The following is a 12,485-nucleotide window of genomic DNA, read 5'->3' as shown; positions in this document are numbered from 1 at the left end:
CCACTCCTCCCCTTGGCCGCGGTAGCTGGAAGGGGCTGTGAGGGTGGATCACACAACACGGGGCGCGTTCCAGCCTCCACCGCTGCCGCCTGAGGGCGGCGGCGCGTCTCCTCGGGGGCCGCAGCCTCGCCAGGACCGGGCGGGCTCCTGCGGGGCACGGCCACGGCGGGGGGCGGGGGCGGGGGCGGGGTGAGAAGGGAGGGAGCAGAGGCGCGCGGCGGCGGCTGCGTACGCCGGCGAGCTCCATTTCCGGGCGTGCCCCTGACTGGGCGCGCAGGCGCAGTAAGCGTCGGGCTCGCGGGAGGAAAGCCGCTGCCCGGAAGGAGTCCCGGCCCGCCAGGCGCCTGCGCATAGACGAGCCGTGCGCGGGCCCCGGGAGGAGCGTGCGAGGGTCGCGCGAGTGAGCCGGGGGAGGCGCCGAGGGAGCCGGGCGTTGGGGGCGGAGCGGGCTCTGACTGGCCCCTTGTGTCCGCAGGGATCCTGCGAAGCCGCCGCCGAACATGTCGAGCCTGGCGTCCGCCAGCTGCGAGCCCCCGGGCCCCGAGCCGCAGGAGAAGAAGCCGCTGAAGCCCTGCTGCGCCTGCCCCGAGACCAAGAAGGCGCGGGATGCCTGGTAACCGGGGGCGCCGCCGCCGCCGCCTGCCCTTCCCCCCCGCGGGCCGGTGACGCTGCCCGCAGCAGCACCATGGGCTTTGCGCTGGGGGCTGTCGTGACTCCACCTCCCCGAGCCGGCAGCGGCCGCCGGGCCCCCAGATAAAGTCCTCCAGGGGCGGGGTTCGGCCGGGTCGCTCCCCGCGTGTGTGCCTTTCCCGGGCCCCGCGCCCGGACCAGCGTGCCCCTGCCCGTGTCAGTTGTGCGTGTAGCCCACGCCTCGGGCTGCTTCCCAGTGGACAGATGACCCCCTGCCAAAATCACCATTATAACGCCCGCTAATCCGTTCCCTCCCTCAGTCTGCAGGTAGGTTAGGGACTGAATAGGGCGTGGAAGTTGAGCCTTATAAGAATGGCCTGGCTGGATCAGACCACTGGACTGTCTAGCCCGATAGCCTGTCATCCAGCAGTGGCTGGTGCCAGTTGCTTCAGAGGGAATGAAGAGGGCAAGTATCAAATGATCCAGCCTTCTAATCCCGGAAATGCTCATAGGAGGCAGCCAAGGACCTGAAGTGGTGCTGGGGGAGCTTTCCCAGTCGTTGCCTTTATTGCCCTTGCGTTGCAAATAGGGATTTCGGTTGCCAGAACTCTTGTCTGGAACTTTTCTCCATTTTAATTATAGATTAGTCCAGTCCCTCAAAAACAAATAACTAACTTCCCTGTAGATGATATTTTAGTTCCCATGGGATCACCTGCCTTTTTCAGGCAGTGGTTACTTACTGTTTGGGATTTGTTTCGGCAGCATCATCAATTGATACAAATGATACAGGTTCTCTTTAAATGATCAGGAAACTACTTTAATCCAATGTGTTGATGTTTAAAATTCCAGCACCAGTGGTGATGCCAAAATAACTCTCCAGAAAAATCCAGTGTGTGCACAGGTCTAATCATTACTTTTTATTTTTCTTAATATATTGTCTTAGTCTGATTATAAATTAGCTTTCTGCCTTCTGAGGTACTCCATCCAAATAAATATCTTATGGGGGAGGGAGTTTCAGAGAGCAAAGCTAAAAGGCCCAGTCTGCTAAGCATTTTTTAGTTTTCATATACCACCACCAACAGAAATTCATACTGGGTTGGAGGAGGAGGGAGTTACTTGTTAGGTCACAATTAGCTCATCTTCTAAGCTATTACAGGATGGTATGCTGTAGTATGTTTTGCCCTTCCTAGTTTACATGTTTCAGGTGCTGGGATTTGCTTTACTTCCCTTGAGAGAATAATCCATCTCAGGCTTTGCCTACACTAAAGGGAAAAGTCGATCTAAGCTATGCAATTTGAGTTACATGAATAGCGTAACTCAAATCGATGTAGCTTAGGTCTACTTACTGCGGGGTCCACACTACGCAACATCGATGGGAGTCGCTCTCCCGTTGACTCCCCTTACTCTTCTCGATCAGGTGGAGAGTCGCTGGGAGAGCAATCGGAGGTTGATTTAGCAGAACCCGCTAAGTTGACTGCCGATGCATCAATTGCCACAGCGTCAATCCTCTGGTAAAAGTAGACAAGCCTTAATAGATTGCACTACTAAAGGACTCTTCCTGATATGCATCTTAATTTTTCTTAACTAAGTTTTATCCCGTTATTTATTGCTTTGGACCTCCCTATACATTTCCTTTTTTCCCCCCCCCAGTGTTTTCACCTGTCAGTTCGTGCAAGTCATCTACAAGTATCTCCTTTCTGTGTAGCCAGCTACCAGCCTCATAGCACTCCCTCTTTAGAAATAATACACTGAGAGTCTTGTGACACTGCAAGTATACAAGACAAGGAAGTGTGAGTTTGGGTGGGGATATTAAATGGATATACCAAATTAAAAATCTCATTTCCGCCTGAAAATTGTTTTTCTACTGTCATTACAAGTAACAGAGAGGAACGCTTCTCAATGTTATGTTTTATTTATGCATATGACAGCCCTTCCTGTATAGTTAGTTCCCTATAGTTGTCTTCTGTAGTGTATATTTCACTGCACTTTCTGTATCATCAGTTTCTCTTGTTGCTTTGGGGCTTTGCACATGGCAGCGAGTCAGAGAAACACTTAATTTACTTTTTTTAAAACACCAAAATTGTTAAGTGGTTTCAGGACACACACAGTATCAGAAACTATTAACTTTTTTAAAAAAACCTAACTAGCGCTCTACACGTTCTTATGACCCATGCAGCAGACTCTTGTTGCTTCAGACTTTAAAGACTATTAATTAATTAAGACAAGTTAAATCCTAATTTGTGAAGTTTTTACTACAATTTGTCTGCAAACTTGTAGAGTAGAATTATGTTTAGCATTTCATAATGAACCTTGGCCTCACTGAGGAAGTTATCTCACTCAGTGGTATTCTTCCCTTTAAAGGTGAGAGAATAGCAACAATAATTCGATACCTGGGTTAAAAATAATATATGCACCTCTACTCCGATGTAGCACTACCCAATATAACATGAATTTGGATATAACGCGGTAAAGCAGCGCTCTGGGGGATGGGGCTGTGCACTCTGGCGGATCAGCATGTCTGGCTCCGACATGCTGCTCTGAGCGGCGTGTTACGGATGCCGAGCTGGGGCAGAGGGTCTCAGAGGGTGGTCAGGGGACAGGGAGCAGGGAGGGTTGGATGGTTTGAAGGTTCCGGGGGCGGTGTGCTCAGGGGACGGGGAATGGGGGCATTGGATAGGGCGTGGGAGCCCGGGGGGGCCTGTCAGCGGGTGGGGATGTGGGTAAGGGTCGGGGCAGTTCGGACAGGGAGCAGGGGGGTTGGGTAGGGGGTGGAGTCCTTGGAGGGGTGATTAGGGACGGGGGGGGTCTCTGGAGGTGGTGGTCGGGGGACAAGGAGCGGGGAGGGGTTGGATGGGTCGGGGGTTCTGAGGGATCAGTCGGGGCGGGAAGTGACTATTAATAACAGAAATGCTCGAGGCCAAAGCAAGTTCAATATAACATGGTTTCACCTGTAACGCGGTAAGATTTTTTGGCTTCTGAGGACCGTGTTATATCTGGGTAGAGGTGTACACAATTTTTTATGTCTTTAATTGTTATTAATAGCACCTTAGATTATTGCAGTAGAATTTCAGAAACCAATTTACTTTTCATCACTTAATCATTTTAACATTTTTGAGTTGACCGTGAAAATGCTGACATGAAGTAGGTCTCTAATGGTCCATGGAGAGCTTGCTGGCCCTCCTTTGGGGCTGGGACTCTGTCGGTTTCCAAGTCAGTAAGTCAGTGGCTCTTGAATGAATAATAACCATCTATGATTGCAAAGTATAAACCCTACAGTTGTAGATAGGAATTATTTAGGGTGATACAAAATGGTATATGTTGCTTGGTTTTCTCTCTTGGGTAGTTAAAAATTAAAAGAGGGACAATATAGGCTAAACATCAAGATAACTTCCTGATTGTGGGGCATGGTAGGCCATGGAATACTTCCTCAAGGGAAAGGGCTCTCTTCCACTGGACATTTTAAAACTAGGCTGTTTTACACAAAAGATAACTATCCAGTAGCACTAACTGCCACTAGATATCTTTGAGGATAAGTTCTTAGGATATGAAAAAGATTAGGCACTTATGTAGATAATCAGAACATCCACTGTTAAATTAGATAGCATAAAAAGTTTGTTTTGTAGAATGAATATAAAACCTGTTGCTTCAGGACATAACCCAATCACTAACTGAAGGAATTTAAACTTTCACTATGGTTGGGTTATTCCATAATTGTTCCCTATGGAATATCTTTCTCCTTCCTCTGAATTATTTGATACTGGCTACAGACAGAGACAGAATCCTGGATTGAGTGAAGCAGTATGGCAAGTTCCATGTTATGCTTGGCCAAAGTAGAGAAGGGATATGTATAGTTAACTTCTGAACTTCTCCATAGTTTTTAGGCTTGAGGTCCTCTCTAGACAAAGCACTGCACTGTATGGCATAATTCTGCCCTGGACAAGGATGGAGGAGAGAGGATCTCAGACTTAATAGGGGTCTTCCATTTCCAATTTCTGTGATAATAAAATGTTCAAAGAATGAAAATAAGCCAGTTTAGAGGCAATAGGATAATGTCTCCCACTTCTCTTATAATGGCCAATTCATCATGTATTGGTGAAGTAGATGGAATTCTGAGTTTCTTTGCACTTTGTCCTCAGAATAATTTATATAGCATTCAGCTTTATACTTTATTTGAGATGTGTTACTTCTTTAATGAGGAACTCTTGTGCTCCGAATCATGTTTTCTGAGCCTAACGTTGTCTGATAAATTAGCATCAAATCTAAATTTTCTGAGGATTGAGTGGGAGAGCAGTGGTAGGAAATACCCTTCATCTGCCTGTGGGAAAATGGGGTGTTGAGAAATGAAAGCAAGCTCTGCTACAGACTGAGCTTCCTATCTTACACTTGCCATTTCTTAGCATTTTATGGGCCCTAATTAAAGTCTCATAGCTAAGATTAAGATTTTTTCACAATTATTTTTAGTAAAAGTCACGGACAGGTCATGGCCAATAAACAAAAATTCACAGAAGCCTGTGACCTGTCTGTGACTTTTACTAAAAATAACCTGGGTGGTATGTGTGTGACTGCCCAGGGAACTGTGGGAGATGCAACTGACAGCCCCCACCACTGCAGGGGGAGGGGGACAGCTCCAACTCCATCCCTGGCCGCGTGGGAAGCAGGGGGAGACAGCTCCCACCCTAGCCATTGGAGAGAGGTGGTGGGGGGACGGCTCTGGCTACTGCCACGGGACGGGGGGACAGCTCTGGCCACTGCCGTGGGCAGCCACAACCGCTGCAGCAGGGCTGAAGCCAAAGAAATCACTGAGGTCCGGTGAAGTCACGGAATCTGTGATCTCTGTGACTAATCATATTCTTACTCATAGTCCTCCCCTGAGGTGTGTCAATATCAGACCTATATTTTAGAGAGGCAACTGAGGCACAGGTGTGTAGTAACTAAAAATTATGGCCTAAATGACTTATCAAACATAATGCTGTGAGTTAATGACAGAACCAGGAATAGAACATGGTTCTCCTGACTGCTGGTCCCCTGCTCAAGCCACTAGAACTTGGTGGCTTGCAAAAGAGAACTGTTTTTTGTGTGCATAAAGTACTTTGGTGCAGACATGAACATGAGGTGTGCTTGTTCCACATCACTGGAGTCATTAACCCATGCATATTTTTCCCAAACAAGACAATGTATTACTTGAAGTCTCTTTAGGTTTCAACTTGATAACTATTCTTAATCATATTTATGGCCTTGTAGCTGCTGGTACCACCCCTTCCAGCTACAAATGTTCTACCCTAATAGGGAAATGCAAAAAGTAGCTCCATTGTTCAAAATTCTTCCAGAATTATCCTTTTAATGAGAACTTTGCACAGACCTGGAAGGTGACAAACTTGAATACTTTCTGGGGAAAGTAAAGGTATAAATCTGAACATGTTTTAATTTTCTAAAGTAGTCTTGTGTTCTGAAGTTCTATAGTTGGCCAAGTGACTCAAGGTTTAACACTCAAATCAACTCAGTGGCATTTCTGTTTGTCTGGAATGTGATAACTTTGGAATGCTGTGTTTGATCAATTCCAAAATTTCAGGAATGTTCTAGGTATCCATGAGCATAAACCCAATAGATTTTGATGCAACTTGGACACTGGAAAAGCCTTACTCCCAGGAAAATCAGGGACCCCAGACTGCCTGGTACTCTAGGCAAAAGGATCTTTCTGCCACCCCTTGCTGCTGCCTGCACTTGTCAGATGCTGCAGCTTAACTATCTGTACATGGAGTTGTCTGTAGCCTGGACCCTATAAAAATAAGAGCCTTACAGGGAGGGTTTAAAGTGTGTGTGGTGAATGGGGACCAGTGGTAGAGAGGGCATGGGGGGAGCAGAGCAGTGGGGGTGTGGGAAACAGCAACCCAGAGAGGGAGAGAAAAGTAGAGGTGGAGCTGTGAGAAAGCAAGCTTCACCTGCAAGAGTCCATCGGTCCTGCAAATCTGAGGATTACATGGTGTCCGTTTTGCTAGCTAACCAGGGAAATCTCTTTGCCTTGCAGCATCATTGAGAAAGGGGAGGAGCACTGCGGGCCTCTTATTGAGGCTCACAAGGAGTGCATGAGAGCCTTGGGGTTTAAAGTATGAACAAGATGAGCAGTGCGGCTGTATGCATGGTGAGTATAGACTGTGAGACCACGTTCATCACTTGGTCTCTGCCTCTGCAGTGGCCCTGAGAACTCAGTAGGTGTCACTAGTAGATCTGGACTACCAGCACAGCACCTCCTTAGATGTCAAAGGTGGTGCCTTAGGATGAAGAAGAGAAGGCAGGCATCTGCTGCTGGCCTCACTGGCTCAAGAGTAACTGCTGCTGGCCTCTTAGAGCAGTGGTTTTCAAACTTTTTTTCTGGTGACCCAGTTGAAGAAAATTATTGATGCCCATGACCCAACGGAGCTGGGGATGAGGGGCTTGGTTGAGGTGTGGGAGGGGTTCAGGGCTGGGGCGGAAGGTTGGGGTGAGGACTGCGGGGTGGGGCCGGGGATGAGGGGTTTGGGGTACAGGAGGGGGCTCTGAGTTGGCGTGGGGGCTCAGGACTAGGGCAGGAGGTTGGGGTGAAGGAGGGGGTCAGGGCTCTGGGCTGGGGGTGCAGGCTCTGGGGTGGGGCCAGGGATGAGAGGTTTGGGGTGCAGGAGGGGGCTCAGGGCTGGAGCAGGGGATTGGGGCACGGGCTTACCTTGGACAGCTCCCGGTCTGTGGCACAGTGGGGGTGCTACAACAGGCTTCTTGCCTCTCCTGGCACTGCAGACTGCGCTGAGCCCCGGAAACAGCCAGCCGCAGGTCCAGCTCCTAGGTGGAGGTATGCCTGTGCAGCTCGTGCCCACAGGCACCGCCCCCCAGCTCCCATTGTCCGGGAACTGGGGGGGGGGGGCGGTGCCTGCGGGCACAGGTAGGGACTAGCCTGCCTTAATCGGGCAGCATCGCTGACAAGACTTTTAACGGCCCGGTCAGCACTGCTGACCAGAGCCGCCGTGACCCAGTGTCTTACGTTCCACAACCCAGTACTGGGTCGCGACCTGCTTTTCGAAAAGATGCTGTATTGGAGGTTTGCAGTGGTGAAAGGACTGTTGGGAGTCTGCATCCATGTTAAGTAATTCTACAATCACAAAGCACAATCCAACCCTTATGAACGGCTGTCCTGTAATAGATTTGGATGGAGGGGGTTATAAACAGGGAGTTTGAGAGGGTATGAAATGATTAAAAATGACAGTGCCTTCTTTAAATAGGGAGTTCAGCTTTCCTTCGTTCATCTTTTATTGTCTCACCATCATTACAAAGACACCATATTGTATTCTTAGAGTACCTACAACAGGGAAACTCTGGAAGTAACTGTCACGAGTATAGTGGTCAAATTGCTGCACATAGTGACCTTTATGACAGGAGGCTATTGAACTGTTATTGATCATGTCCAGTAGAAGTCTTGTCTCTTATTTGAGGTATTTTTTCTTTTCCTAGGTGATTTGCTGTTGGGTGACTGGTTTCTCGGGTGGCTGAACAATATTAAGTTATTTCTGCAAGCTACTTCAAAGAACAAATAGATGAGAAATCTATTTATAAAGAATTTCTAATAAAAACCATATGTATATTGCCTCTATGGCACCTCCATTATCTGATTTTGACTGGCTGATAGAGATATATTTTCCTCTTAATAAAGGATTTAAAAATGCTCATTCCCCTTTCATTTTTAAAGCAAAGACACCCCCACCTTTTAACCCAAACCATTTTCTGTAGTATGTTGGGCAGCAATTGGTTAATGACTCTCCTTTCCTTTCCCTATCCACATTGGAATAAGAACTGCGATAGCTGCAATCATATTAAAATATGCTAGTTTCTAGTGAGATTTTTCCCTCTACTACTATGGATGGGGAAATCATGCTAGCAATAAGTGATCCTATTGTGGACAAAAGCAAAGATATGCTGAAGCTTGTAGCTGTTGCCTGTTGTGCAGGGATAACCAGTATTGCAGATAAGTCAGGGCATCTGCTCCTGTAAGCCTGCTGCTCTTTGCACGGAACTTCCCCTAGGATTGAAACAGGTTCTGCTGCTCCTAATGTTGTGCTGTCCACATCTCCTGAGACAGAATTTTAATAATCATTGGCACTTCTGTACCATTGCTTGAAAAATTCACTAGCTCGTGGAAAGTTAGGAACTTTCCACGTCAAGTTGGGGAGGCTTACGTTAACTCCTTTTTAAAAATAAGTTTCTAGCCCTCATGGATACTCGGATATACTCACACTTAACTGATAACCGTGCTACCTTTGTCCTCCTGAGTCTTCACCCATGTTTCACTATATCTACTGGCTCAGGGCTTTCCCAAGCCTGGGGCAAAGTGAAATTAACAAGACATTTGTCAGTTTCTCTGGTGGTGTTCAAAACACTTTGCCTGGCACAAAAACTGACAAATTTAATTCTGACTGGTGTTTGTAAAAGCTGTGAGCTGAGTCAATTTCAAGTAAGGGACCTTAAAAATGGAAGCTGGGGAAGGATGGGTAGAGAAGCAGACCTCCCTTCGCTAACAGCTATGGGTTGGGTGAGAGAACTCATTCTCCTTTACAGCGTCTCTAGACTGGGCCCCTTCACATTTGTCCGAGACCTATCCAGAAGCTTATCCAAAAGACTGAGCCTCATTGCAGTCATCAGAAACAACACACTGGAAGTAACCCCAATGCACTCTCACTTCCCAGAAACTTCTGTCTCTATTGGTGGTTCATCTCTTGTGTTAGCCTGTGTTTTGTAGGTTTTGTTTTCTAGTAGAAACTTTTAAGTGTTGTATCTATAGCTACCTCTACCAAAGGATCTGTAAGTGCTTCACATATGTTAATTAAATCTTAACCTGCTCTGTCAGGAAGGTAAATAATATCCTCATTGTATTGAGGGGCAAATGGAGACCCAAAAGGGCAATTACTTGCTCAGGGTCACAGTTAGGTAGTGGCAAACCAGCAATAGAACTTGAATCTCCTGGTGCATATTCCTGCCCTTTGGCCACAAGATCATCCTTTCTTCCTTAGTGAAGGCCAAGAAAGAGTGAAAAAGGAAGATGAGTATCCTCCATTTATATTTCCTAGGTTCCAGTTCTCCCTAACCACTGCAGACTACGAACTCCCCATCAAGACAGTAGGAGTTGCTTGGGTCTGGTGGGGGTGGGGATGGGGCAGGCGGGGGAAAAACAGTTCTGTGTTTGCTAGGCATCTAATTCTAAGTATGTCTAACTTTCTGTTGTCCTGTTTCACCCCTAAACAGACTGTGATGAAAGTGTTTTTTCAAATTGCTTTCTCCTGGTGTATGTGGCAGCCTTAACTTACACTGTTTCTTCACCCTACGGTAAGCTGCCAAAGATGACCCAGGCTCTGGTATTGCTTACTTTGGTACTAATGAGTGTTCCACATGGAGCCAGTCTTCCCAGGGACAAAATCAGCCAGGGATGGTGACTGATTAACTCATTCCATCTCCTTTTTTTAAAGGTGTCTTCAAATCTCACATTAGCCCTTTCTAGTACAAAGTGTGTTAATCCAGAATACAGTATTAGTAGAGGAGCTGCTCATGTCTCTTTAAGTGACTAGTGCCAATGGGAATGGTATGATAGGCATGACTGCTGTAAGTTTGTCCTGAAATACAACCACCCTTGTAATCTTGTTTTATGCAAAGGCCTATTCCATTGGCCTATGCAGGCTGACTTCATACTGTCATCCTGTGCATCCATATTCTGACTCAAAGGATGCATCTGGCTGTGAAAAGTGAATGCTTCCTGACAACCGTGAGAATTCTCCCACCAAAGCACAGCTGATGATTGTTTTCAGAGTAGCAGCCGTGTACCAAATGCATCTGATGAAGTGAGCTGTAGCTCACGAAAGCTTATGCTCTAATAAATTTGTTAGTCTCTAAGGTGCCACAAGTACTCCTTTTCTTTCTGATGATTGTGTTACTGATGCAGAGGATAGAACAGGATCCAGTTTGCTCTCCTAGTGCTCTGTTGGCACTATAGGATGACAGAAGATATTAAAACTCTGACTATTACTGCTGTTGTAAAGGACAGGAAGAGCCCAGCTGGCTCCTCAAAGCCTGAGTGCAATTTGCAGTAGTGATCACTAGAGAAAACATCTTTTTGCAGCATATTGGCTCTGGAGTCATGGGGAGAGAGGAACTGCTCCTATTGAGTAACTTTAGCAGCCACTCTAGTACTGTCAGTGCACTTCAAATATGTGAACAAGGGGGTATGTTTTTCTTTCTGTACTGGATGAAGCCCCTATGTGTTTGCGGCGAGCTATAAAAGTGTAAGATGGTGTTATGTTTCCTGTGGTGTGGGCATTCCTTCCATTGCTGTGCTTGCTGTAGCTGCCAGCTAACTTTGCTGACACCAGCCATGCTGCTGCTGTAACATGGATTGTAGAAGGTGCAGAACCACCGACAGGGCTGCCTAGTGGTCAGGCAGTGGTTGGCGGGACATCTCCCTGCTGAAGCGCATGCCTGTCTTGGAGCGTTCACACCCCAGTTGTTTCCAGTCCTTCCCTTTTGCACAGGAGCTTTGCGGGCTGGGCCCTTGAACAGTTACAGTCTTTTCCAGCTGGCATCTCAGTAGGTGAAGGCTCTTGTTATAGTATTGTCCTTTCAGAGTGGGTAGGGGATTCCAGGCCCTCCCTGTTCACCAGGCTCCAGTCCAGGGCATAAATGGTGGGCAGCTCCACGCAGCACCTTGGAGCTAAAGCCACTGCTCCCCAGACCACTTCCTACCCCAGCCTCCTCTAGCTCCCCAGAATAAGTCACTCTGACCAGCGCGATCTGTCCCATGCTTCTCTTTTATGGGTTTGCACAAGTCTGTGTTGGCAGGTCCCAGGCAATGAGCTCCTAGGCAGTACTTTCCCCTTACAGCAGCTGTCTGCTCCCTTCCACTGCCCCCCCTCTGAGCTGCTTTGCTCTCCTTTTAAAAACCCTGCCTCCAGCTTGTACAAGTGTCTGGGTGGGGTGACCTGGGCCCAAAGCTGCTCCTTAACCCCATGCTCTCCAATGTGGGGTTTGTATACAGCATCACATAGATCCAAAGAGAAGACCTGCTCACAGAGTAGATAAGTGCACCCTAATTGCACAGTGCCTTCCTCCTATTTCTGGAATGGAAATACAGCTTCCCCAGAGCCTGCTAGAGATAGGAGGGAGGATCCTATGCTAGGGTAGAATTTGCCCATTGCACATTTCCAAGCAGTCCCCTTAACGTTCCCCATCCCCCTGTGCCCTGTAGCATCGTAATGTTAAAGGTGTGACTTGGCTCCTCCACTGAAATTCACCCCTCACACATTCATGTTTGCACTGTGTTCAGAGCAGGATCATTGCCCACATTATACGCTCCAGTCTAAATTTAAATGTCCCACATGATGGAGTTGCCACCATGTCCCCTAGGAGGGTATGCCACAGTCTGACAGGTCTCCTCCCTAGAAAGCATTTCCTAATATTCCGACTATGTTTTCCTTTGCTAGCATCCTCCTATTGCTATTAGTTATCACCCAGCAAGGAGATAGACTTTCTGGTTTTGTAATATGATGGACATTCCTTTGCTCCAAAACAATAGTGAGGAATAGAGTGTAAGCGCCCCCCCCATACACACTGTAATAAATTAGCTACTTTTCTCCTTTCTCACCTCCATGTTGGGCTTATCTAGTTCTCTGAGTTATGTTAAGTGGCCAGTGCCTGTCTGTTCTCTGTTCCTCTCACTGGCTTTGTTCTTTGGATTTCGATTCCAAACATGGTTATCCATTTGGGGTCTCTCTTCATTCCGTTACCAAGTGATATACATTCCAAATTCAACACAAGTGCCTGTTGCTTCCCCCTCCCTCTCTGTCTCGCTG

At 47.4% G+C, this 12,485-nt stretch overlaps 1 protein-coding gene across 1 annotated transcript; it reads left to right on the top strand.

Moving 5' to 3' along the window:
- Positions 1 to 227: 227 nt before the first annotated feature.
- Positions 228 to 8,321, top strand: LOC119849798 (cytochrome c oxidase copper chaperone). The gene is made up of 4 exons (XM_043512520.1): positions 228 to 372; positions 473 to 613; positions 6,656 to 6,769; positions 8,107 to 8,321. The coding sequence occupies exons 2-3, from the start codon at positions 501 to 503 to the stop codon at positions 6,738 to 6,740; spliced, it is 198 nt and encodes a 65-aa protein (XP_043368455.1). The 5' UTR covers positions 228 to 372; positions 473 to 500; the 3' UTR covers positions 6,741 to 6,769; positions 8,107 to 8,321.
- The last annotated feature ends 4,164 nt before the right edge of the window (positions 8,322 to 12,485 follow it).

The sequence above is a fragment of the Dermochelys coriacea genome, chromosome 1 (assembly GCF_009764565.3).
Source record: "Dermochelys coriacea isolate rDerCor1 chromosome 1, rDerCor1.pri.v4, whole genome shotgun sequence".
In the NCBI taxonomy this organism is placed as follows: domain Eukaryota; kingdom Metazoa; phylum Chordata; order Testudines; family Dermochelyidae; genus Dermochelys; species Dermochelys coriacea.
The sequence above is the reverse complement of the archived record's forward strand: the minus strand, read 5'-3'. Positions and strand labels throughout refer to the sequence as shown.

What these genes read in the sequence shown, in the direction of transcription:
- LOC119849798 (XM_043512520.1), top strand. Translation starts at nt 501, where the DNA reads ATGTCGAGCCTGGCGTCCGCCAGCTGCGAGCCCCCGGGCCCCGAGCCG. An exon ending in AAGAAGGCGCGGGATGCCTG is followed by an intron (nt 614 to 6,655) that starts GTAACCGGGGGC and finishes TTTGCCTTGCAG; the next exon opens with CATCATTGAGAAAGGGGAGG.